Source organism: Mustela nivalis (genome assembly GCF_964662115.1).
Source record: "Mustela nivalis genome assembly, chromosome: 16".
NCBI classification, from domain to species: domain Eukaryota; kingdom Metazoa; phylum Chordata; class Mammalia; order Carnivora; family Mustelidae; genus Mustela; species Mustela nivalis.
In genome coordinates this window covers 21538818-21549370 of record NC_139035.1, presented here as the reverse complement: position 1 = coordinate 21549370, position 10553 = coordinate 21538818, and the positions used below count along the sequence as shown (strand labels likewise).

At 38.5% G+C, this 10553-nt stretch overlaps 1 protein-coding gene across 2 annotated transcripts in view; it reads right to left on the bottom strand.

Moving 5' to 3' along the window:
• Nucleotides 1-641: 641 nt before the first annotated feature.
• Nucleotides 642-10553, bottom strand: part of HMCN1 (hemicentin 1) — a gene marked incomplete at its 5' end in the record, with an annotated part of 468943 nt that continues 459031 nt past the window's right edge. For both annotated transcript variants that reach the window (XM_082702942.1, XM_082702943.1), the window contains 3 exons: nt 642-2089; nt 3630-3756; nt 10160-10279. In XM_082702942.1, coding sequence (XP_082559068.1) covers nt 1723-2089; nt 3630-3756; nt 10160-10279 — 614 coding nt within the window. In that variant the 3' untranslated portion in view covers nt 642-1722. The remainder of the gene's footprint in view (nt 2090-3629; nt 3757-10159; nt 10280-10553) is intronic.

Here is a 10553-nt window from a genome sequence, read left to right as displayed (position 1 = left end):
TGCTGAGCAGGGAGCCGGATGCAGGACTCAATCCCAGGATCCCGGGATCATGACCGGGGCTGAAGGCAGACGCTTAATTGACTGAACACCCCAGGCGCCCCATCATATTTCCTTTTCAATCAGTGCTCTAACTTTAACACAAGAGAACCTGTGAGATTAGGAACTAAATTTGTATTGTAATCCAGTCACTGTCAGAGTTAGACCTTTGGTTTGGTTTTCAGAAAACTTGGTGCTGCAGTTCTAAGAAATAAAGGTTTCCCTCAGATCATCATTCAACTTCATATCCTTTTGGCAGAACTTCAGTTGAGAATTGAAAGCCCTCAACTCATTATTTTCTTTCTCCATGTTCTCCAGTGTACTTACAAGCAAGCAACCACTACTGGTGGGAATTTAAGTACTATTTTGGCACTGTATCCCATGAACAGTCAGAGTTCACTTTACCACTTGAGACAGGTTATTAATTCCATTAATTGTGACTGTATCACAGAACCAATTAAAGTTAACTCAGACCCACTTCAGAGGATCCATTTAAAGTCTGTTTCAGTCAGGCTACGTATGGTAGACACAGATAGGTGTGTATATGTGACTATCTTCACACCTAGGATAGCTGTAAGGAAACAAATTTTAAGTTTTCAAAAAGGTTAAGAAAAGGGATGTGAAAATTTTATTCAGGCTGGTTTGACTGTAACATTGTTTTTTGTTTTATAAAATAATTTTATAAAAGAGTCCATCAAGGTATTATATAGAAAATACACCAAAGTAATATATATACATTTCATAAAAATAGAATACATCTTGGCAATTGCTTCCAGAGTCTGTTACCACCACGTACAGTGTATTGACGTTCAACATTTATGCTAATTTGAACATAGAAGATTTTTAAGAAAAACAAAGAAAACTGTCTCATTGGTATTTGTAAAAGTTGTTTCCACTTGACAGGAAAATAAAACGCTGGAATGTAAAAGTTATGGAGCCAATGGGAAAGAAGGTTATATCAAAGATCCTTGCCATGAACAATCATCTGAGGACAAAGCAATATTTTTTTTTCTATTATTATAAGTGGTTCATCTCATTTCACAAAATCATTGAAATATCCTTATTTTGGATGCTCAGTCCATGTGAACACTATTTGGTATCAAAGAAACATTCTAGAAGCCATACTATATTTCTAAAATGAGTAGTGTTTCTTTTTTCCCTTAAGGTGAAAATAGGTGCAGAAGTCCCACTATAGAGTATCAATACTTTTTAAAAAAGCATCTTTATAAGTTATTTAATAAGTTTTGATCAAAACACATAGCAAGCAGTTTTATTATTCTAAAAATGGCCAAATGCTCAAAAATTCACTTGGCTTTGAGTGAGGTTTGTTTTTGTTTTTTAAGGAAAATGATCTTAGTTAGCTACTATGCTATTCTATAACATCACTGATGGGTTCTCCTGTAAGATGTTCTGAATAATCTTTGGAATAATCTTTGGAAAGTAACTGCTCCAGTGTAATAAATAGAGACGAATAATAAGGGACTTCCCTAGACCTTACCAAAATATATGGCCATGGTGGGATCATGAAAATACCTCAGCAGTACCAAGGAAGGCACACAAAACAGAGCATAGCACCATTTTCCAGTTGCCAAGATTGCAACTGTTCAGGAGCTGGTAACCTGGAAGGGGACAGGATGCTCATGATTAATGTAGTTTAAATATGCAAATTAGGCTCTGGAGAGCTTCTTAGTAGGGATAGGCAGACACAGCTATATAAACTATGAATGTGGTCTGATACTCAATGGTCCCGTTGGCACTGTAGGATGAGGCTCGAACCCTCATGCGGTAGGTCTCTGGTTCTCGCAATGGTCGTGTTGTATACACCACTCCTTTCAGGTTTTCATCCCTTAAGGCAAAAGGAGCAGTCTGTTCCTCATCTACCATGAGGAAAGTTGTCCTGGGATGCATCACTCCGTCCTGCGTGTATGCTACCAGCCGGATTAAATCTTGATTGGCAGCTATTCCAAAAGGGAGGGAGACGAGTTTGTATTCCAAGGCATATGGGCTCAAGGCACATTCCAGATCATTGGGTGGACAGTTCTTAAGGCAGAACCTAAGGACGAAAAAACACACAGAGCGCATATTGTTATCTGGCTTGGAAGCAGGAGAGGGCATGCGGCAGGTGACCACGATCCGTGACAACTCTTAGGCATTAAAGGCAGCAGGCAGTCTGATGGCGAGAGCAAAAGGCCCACACCACGTGCTATGCCACTAACTCAAACCAGATGCCAGATGCTTACGAGAGCATGCTGGTCTAGAGTCCCATCTCTTTCTCTCAACTTCAGTAAAATCAGAAGTGTTTGACCCACTGAAGTAAGTATGAGTACCACAACGGTTACTCAAAAATGAAAAGTTAGTTTTGGAAACAAAAGGATCTGTACATAGACTGAAAACAAGTAGTTTTTAAAGAGAGGAATACAAGCTATTCTTAAATTGTAACATCTGTCCTAAAATTGAAAGCTGAAGTAGAATTTATTGATATTTGGTTTATTTTCCTAGAAGTAATATAAAGTCAATGAAGATTCCTGGGGGGAAAAAGCTCTGCCTTTTTGTATTTTTTTTCCACATTATCTTATATTAAAAATACTATGTTTTCTTTTTTCAGAGCCCACATTGGCTGCTTTTGAGGCATGACTTTTAAATTCTCTGTCAGAAATCACTGGTAATGGAGAATAAAAAATTTTTTAAAATGCACAAAGGACCATTTTCTGCAGATATGGGTTCTTCAGTCATAGTATTTTTAGGTGTTTCTTAAGTCAATATTTTTAAATTTTTGCCCTCCCCTTCCTATTCCCTTTCTTTTCCCTCTAAAGCAATTATGAATAGGTGTTTGCTGGATCTGGGGCAGTCCACACTTGATCATGTTACAGAACTTGGTAGTCACTGCTGAGAGGAAAAACAAAGTGTGAGCTCCCACCAGCATCTGGTTTCAGAAACAACTTTTTATTAGCAGGTCCTAGTCATGATGACCATTATCTCTGTTTTCAAGCACCCTGTTGGCTTGGTACCTGAACAGAGTATGATATTTCTGTAAGAGGAGGGAGAAAATGGAAGAGTAGTTTTATTCAGAACCCATAAAAGATAGTGTTTCAGACAGCAGGGAATGTAAGCAAGACCATATATGAGCAGGCAGACAGCTGACTCATCCTTGCTCATCTCCATTCTCTCATGGAGTCATGGTGAGTCATCACGATTACAGCCAAGGTACTTCTTGGAATGCTCTAAGTCCTGAGAGCTCTTAAAACCCTGAGGTGACACAAACAAACTAGGAAATTTGAAAGGAGGTGAGGTTCTATCATCCCATAAAATGCTCACCGCTGAGGCAGAATTCTAGATGTGGCATGGCGGACTACCTAGTGGGGAGACGCTCCGGGAAAACCCTGGCAGCCAACAGTGATAGTTTAGACTACAGCGGCTGCCGCAGGATGAACTCATTTCATACCCATTCATTGAAGAAGGAACACACTGTACCTTCACATACCCCTTGGGATTATTGACGTCCTGTGAGCTACACGCGACAACAGACAGGGTTTGTTGGTTGAGGAGAGAAAGCTTTTCAAAAGGTATTTCTGAGAGGAGAAGGCAGGACTTACCCTGAAACAGGATCCCGTTGGTAGTTGGGTGGACAGGGTGTATCGATGCATTGGTAGCTTCCTCTCATGTTGAAGCACATGCGATTTGGCCCACAGCGCACACTCTGCTCCAGACACTCATCAACATCTATTAAAAGCACGAAGAACACGCAGCGTCAGCAACTTGGGTCAGAGCAGGCCGTGAGAGCAGGCGTTGCGAATGCTTGACCGTAATGGCAAGTCCCCATGGATGAATCTGGTAACCATACCTAAGCTTCTTCAACCACAAAATGGGGATCCTGATACCTGGTGTGCTAGTTCCCGTAGCACTTTGAGGATAATTTTTAACACTTGTGAAGGGAAATCGAAAAATAAAAGCTATCAAAGTAGAAGGGAAGATATTGAGAACTCTGCTGTTTTTTATATTTGGAAAATAGAGTGCATTGGAGTTTTGTAAAGCAAACAATCCTTTAAATTCACGAGAAACAAGCTAAAAATTTAAAGGACCCTTGTGAGCCTTTCTGTAAAGGGAAGAACCTCTTTATAATGTGAGTGATCCTTCCTGGTATTTTCGAAGTTCAAAGTGTTGAGTGGGAGGTAAGATCATGGAAATTAAAGGAGTCAAGTTATAGATTCAAGTCAGTCATTTCTTGTGGAGAGAGAGGTTCGGGGGTGGGAGTGGACAAACAACAGGATCAAATGAATGAAGAACCATAATCCAAGTTTAATCAAACATGAACTCTGGCGAATCCACCCTCAGGGGTTATGGGGTTGGGATGTACTCTCTAGGGTGCTGGCTACCCTTTGGATAGTGGGGAAACATGCAAATGAAATGTTGTTTATTTTGTTGTTTTCTATACAAAGTTGTTAAATAAAAACACTTAAATTGCTATAATTAAGAAACATCAAGATGGAACTAAAGGAAACTGTTTCTTAGCTTTCTGAGAATGAATGTTTTTGAGCCATGATTTTTAAAAAAAATTTTTATTTATTTAACAGACAGAGATCACAAGTAGGCAGAGAGGAGGGGGGGGAGCAGGCTCCCTGCTGAGCAGAGAGCCCGATGTGGGGCTCAATCCCAGGACCCTGACATCATGACCTGATCTGAAGGCAAAGGCTTTAACCCACAGAGCCACCCAGGTGGGTCCTGAGCCATGATTTTTAACTTAGGGTCTGTATTTGAGTACCAGGGGATTTGTGAATGAAAATCTTTTTGTGTGTGCATGTATGAGAGAGAGAGTGTGTGTGTGTGTGTGTACACGTGCACACGCGCACGAGAGACACACAGACACACAGAGAGAGACAGGGACAAGGACAGATGGAGAGACAGAGAGCACAACACTGAAATTGATGGATATTTCTGGGAAGTGGGTCCATAGGGTTCTACAACATTTTTAAGGGATTTTGAGATCCTAACATTAAGAACCATATTTTAGAGCAATAATTTCCAACTGCGGTACCTGCATTCCCCTGGTGGCACATGGAAGCTTTCCAGTAATATGAGAGCAGGCAAATATTTCATGGAATCGTTCACATCCAGAAATTTATTTCCCACAAGTTCTCTTTCCTAAAAGCACTCTTCCTGAGAACTTCCTGTGGCCTGGAGTTCTCTTGTCGCCTTTCCCATTTTATATCCTTCTGCTTTATAAAAGAAAGGTTTCCACTAATCCCTAGTCTCTTTATGATACTCAGGGAGGGGTAAAATGCTTCAAGGCACATAGGAAGGGTGAGAAACTGGTTATTCGTATTGATGGTGGCAGGCCTTATTTCATCATGGCTGCGGACCAATGGTCTTGGCTCTCTCTTGTAAATTAGATTTCGGAAGCAAGTTGGTTGTCATGGGAACACCTACTAACACTTCTACTTGAACAGATAAATGACCTTAGACTTTCTGACAGTCAAGCTGGTTGGTTTAACAGCGACTGCAGACTTTTAAATTATATAGTGATCATTCCCCATTAACTAGGTTATCTACAGCTCCAAAGTATTGATGAGAATATATTTGAAGCACATGGACATCAAAGCCAGAATTCACACCCTTTACGACAATTTAAATGATAAGAAACTTTAGAAGTCAGTTCTAAAATGTATGAATGAAGTGTAAGGTTTCAAATTTTTTTTGGAGTAGGCAAGCAAAAATTGAAGATGACTTAAAGTCTTAAGTCAACTGGCAGCTTATTGGCACTTACAATTCTCCTCCTTCTTTGGTATTTGAATAAACATAGATCCTGCTGTATAGGAGGGAACGATTACAGTGAACTGGGCCCAAATCCGTCCTCTGCAGAGGCAGGACCTAAAGGTCAAATGCACTTCCATGTGCAAAAACTATTGTAGCATTTCATGGTAGCAGGTGACTTGGTACCTGCATAATCATGTGTATGTTGGACTTGGGTTAAAGTTGTAAGTTCTTTGGTGGATTCTTAAATAGCTTGAAAAACTGCTATCAATGAAAGAAAAAGAGAGAAGCAGTTCCAAGAAACAGTATATATATGAATAATGAACAATAAATGTTAAATTTTTCTTTTTTTAAAAAAGATATTATTTATTTATTTGACAGAAATCACAAGTAGGCAGAAAGAGAGGAAGGGAAGCAGGATCCCTGCTAAGCAGAGAGTCCGATGTGGGGCTTGATTCCAGGACCCTGAGATCATGACCCGAGCTGAAGGTAGAGGCTTAACCCACTGAGCCACCCAGGTGCCCCATTAAATTTTATTTCTGAATTATTTACCATTTCCATCTCAAAACTGAGCATTTTAGATTTGGTTTCACATATATTTCTGTTTTCTAAGGAAATGCAGTGTGATTATTTACTTTAAACTTGCTAATGGTGTGCACAATGTAAAAAGACACTGAGCTAAAGTGATACGGAGTAAATCACTTACATGGCTTTTTAGTTACTTAGATGTGCTGATAATAACATAACGTGCTTTGTATGACTAGTTTTATATTAGGACTAATTTTCCTACAGGAATATAACACAGTGTGAAACAAATTTTTATCTCAGTTAAATCTTGCCTATTGTCTCTGTGAACCAAGTTCTAATTATGATTTTATCTGTCAGAAGGGCATTATCTCCTTGGCAAAATGAGATTGTCTCAGAATGAAGTGAAAAGCCCTTTGGGAAAATGTGAAAGAAATGTAATTAGCCTTATCTTCTTTTTTTTTTCCTCATAAAAAACATTCCCTTCATACTTATCTACCAAATTTCATTTTAGCTCTTATTTTTATGGTGAATTCCTTCCTGCAGGCACATGAAGGCCAGTGGGCTGCAGGGGCCCATGGAAATGGTGGCATGGAGACCAGAATCTGGACACATGCCTATGTGCATAATAAGAGTAGCTATCTTGGGGCACCGGGGTGGCAGTTAAGATCTGACTTCAGCTCAGGTCATGATCCCAGGGTCCTGGGATCAAGCCCCACATCGGGCTCCTTGCTTGGCAGAGATTGCTTCTCCCTTTCCCTCTGCCTGTTGTTCCCCGTTCTTGTGCTCTCTCTTTCTATGTCAAATAAATAAATAAATAAAATCATTAAAAAAAAAAAGTGTAGCTATCTTTCACAGATTTCCAATGGCTGAATATGAGTGTACAAAAATATATTAAAGTCTAATATTCAAAGTGTTTGCCTTCTGCTCCATAATAATGAATACTTCCCACTGAAAAGCTTTCTTAAGTATTTGAGCTTCTAGAAGGTGTCCTTCTTTTGTCTACTTCTTATCTCCTTCTGTCTACTATTATCTCCTCAGGCTTAAGCACCTTATAGGCATTCGCTCTACTCCTTTAGTCTACTGCCTGTTTTTTTAAAAAGGAGCTGGAAAAGATGGAGAAATCATGCTGTCTTCTGCTAGCTGACAATGTGAGGCTGTTTTTTTATTAAATATTATAAGAAAATTACTATGGTAGAAATTAAAGGGTGAGCATTTTATAATCTATATAGTCTACAAGAAAAGATTACCAGGATGAGCTGAAAAGCTTTTATATTAATAGTTTTAGAACATATGACTGCATTTAACCAAGTGCTTCTGGATACATTACACAATAATTTAGAATAAACATACCTGAAACATTTATCTTATAGAGAGAATAATTTAGATTCTTGATAACATTATGGATTACTTTTTAAAACCTTGGATAGGGGCGCCTGAGTGGCTCAGTGGGTTAAAGCCTCTGCTTTTGGCTCAGGTCATGATCCCAGGGTCCTCGGATTGAGCCCCGCATTGGGCTCTCTACTGGGTGGGGAGCCTGCTTCCCTTCCTCTCTCTCTGCCTGCCTCTGCCTACTTGTGATCTCTTTCTGTCAAATAAATAAAATCTTAAAAAAAAAAAAAAACAACCTTGGATAGATTAGAGCACTCATTTCAAGTGCAATGCTAATAAAGTATTTCTAAATGTTCAGAATTAGATTAGTGGGGCTTAAAACGAGCAGAAAGATCTTTTAGTTTCTCCTCACTGCTTCTTGAGCAAATCATGATCAGTCATGTTTTTGTTTCTCATCTTGTAGTCTGCCGACTTCCACTTTTGATTAGAGTCTCTGTCCTTGTTCAATGTCAAATTCACTTTAATTTCCTTTTTGTCACTGACATTTGTATCACTAACGTATACAGCTTCAAAAATGCACATGTAAATGGAAATCAACTTTTTTTCCTCTCATGAATTCCTGAAACACTTCCTAAAGCTATAAAAAGATTCCAAGTTATTCTTCAGATTAAAGGCTGCTTTAAAAGATGTAATTGTTTTCTCTCAAGTCTTTTTTAAAAACCACAAAAATATGTAACCCATTTAAATCACAAACATTTCAAGTGACACCTGTTTCTGATTTGTTCACATTATTTTCCACTCTCCGAAGCCCAACTGAAAACTGAAAAAAGTTTGAACTGAATGAACGGCCAGGGCAATCAAGGAACAAAATGGCATAATTTAGAAAAAAAGAAAAATCCTCTAATGAGGAGATAACATAATATAGCACTTAAAAATCTGGCTAAGGCTTTTGTACTTTGGTTGGTTGTTCCAAATCCTTCCTTCCTTGGTGCCTGATGCACTCACAGGAAGTGTAGTGTTGATGTTGGGCACTGCCACCTCTTTAGAGGATTCTTGAGGCGATGCTATGGGGAAAGTTATAAAGCACGGACAGCATAAATTCTCTCACCTCACCCTGCTGCCACTGTACAAGGACCCTGGTGTTCACAGTATGACAGGAGAGACAAAGGACCATTCTAGACATTTTGAGATCTGTGATCAAGTCCAACCCTTGTTCTTGATTGTTCTAGCATATTCATCTTATTATCTGTAGAATGGGTACAAACTATTGCCCTTGACATATCTGTACTGCTGCTTAAAATGAGTTAATAATTGCTTTGGAAAGACATGACTACAACGTCAATGTGTTACTCTCATACTTCAAATCTCAGTAGAAAGTTCTTAACAAGCATTTGTGACAGATGATTGGGAGCGAAGGTTGTTATGGTATTTACTTTACTTCTCCAGTCCACGTGGTCCAGTGGAGACTCTCAGGGAGGGACTGGGTAAATGGGTGTGGGACAGGTCATGGTAGTCAGGTGGTCCCATCGCCCATCCAGGTCTTGCTTCCTGGACCACTCTTTCCATGACCTGCATCCTAGCAAGTCTTCTGTGAATCTCCCAGAGAAGGCAAATTTAATTTGGTTATTACTGATAAAGCACTCTTTTGGAGATATTATCTGATATGATTTAGGAAATGATAAAGATTGAATGTGACAGAAATTACTAAAATTCAGAGTCTTGTTAATACCTACATAATACTTTTGATTTTGACCACAAAATTGAGGGGGTTTCTTATAAAATTTTCAAGATTTATATAAGTTCTTATTTCTTTTTGATCTAAGCATGCATTGCAATATAATATACCTTATTAAAGCAAAATGTCCCTTTCACATTTTTGTGTAAAGAAGGTAATATTGAGATTGATAGTTTTTTTCTTTCTACCGTCACTACACATTGTCCCAAACTCTGTTTATAGAACCTACAACCCTGTATATTGTGCTTTTATTTACATATCTGTTTCCATTGTACTAAGATATCAAAGGGAAGAGACTATATTATTTGCATTCTTCAAAGCTAGCTTATGATTGCTTTACAACAGTTGCAGACTCAAAGAATAGATCATTTAATCAATTACCCAATGTTGCCAAAACAAAAAAATAAAATAATGCCTAATACTGGAGTAAATTTACTGAGCTCTGCTCCTATTTCATCTTACATCTTGGCTTAATTTTGAAAAGATATTTGAAGCTATTCCCACTTAGTTTTAGAAATACAGAACATGACCAGATTTAGACATTCTTGCTCCTTCTGCACCAAAAATGACTCTCAACTTTTTTCTTCTGCCTAATGGCTTTCTCTCCAATTCTCCTACTTACAAAAGCAATGATAAATATGACCAATGGGAATGAGAAGGAAGAGAAAGCAACCAGGAGAATAATTATTAAAAAAAAAAAAGAAGAAGACACGTAATTTCTCACATTCTCCTACATTGGTTTTAAGTCAAGTAGCCATAATACACATTCTGAGATTTTCTCACCTTGACAAGTCTTTCCATTGAGCATGAGTTGATAGCCAGGGGGACAGATACACTGATAGCTCCCAAAGGTATTTTTACACTCATGCTGGCAAATGTCTCTATTTTCACATTCATCAATATCTGTGCAGAAAGAAAGCAGAGTGTATAATCATGCAAAAAAAGGCAGAAACTACGGACAGAACCAATTACACACAAGTTGTTGATATACGATAGAAAAACTTCTTGGTGATTTTACACTTGTGTGTTTAACCATGCTCAGAGCTGTTTTATATCAGGATCTGTTTTTAATGAACCCAACATCAACTGTACTATTTCACAAAATATGAACATCTCTTCTGTGTAAAAGTGTATATGAGCTGAAGCCCCAAACCGGCCAATTTCTATATGAGTTAAG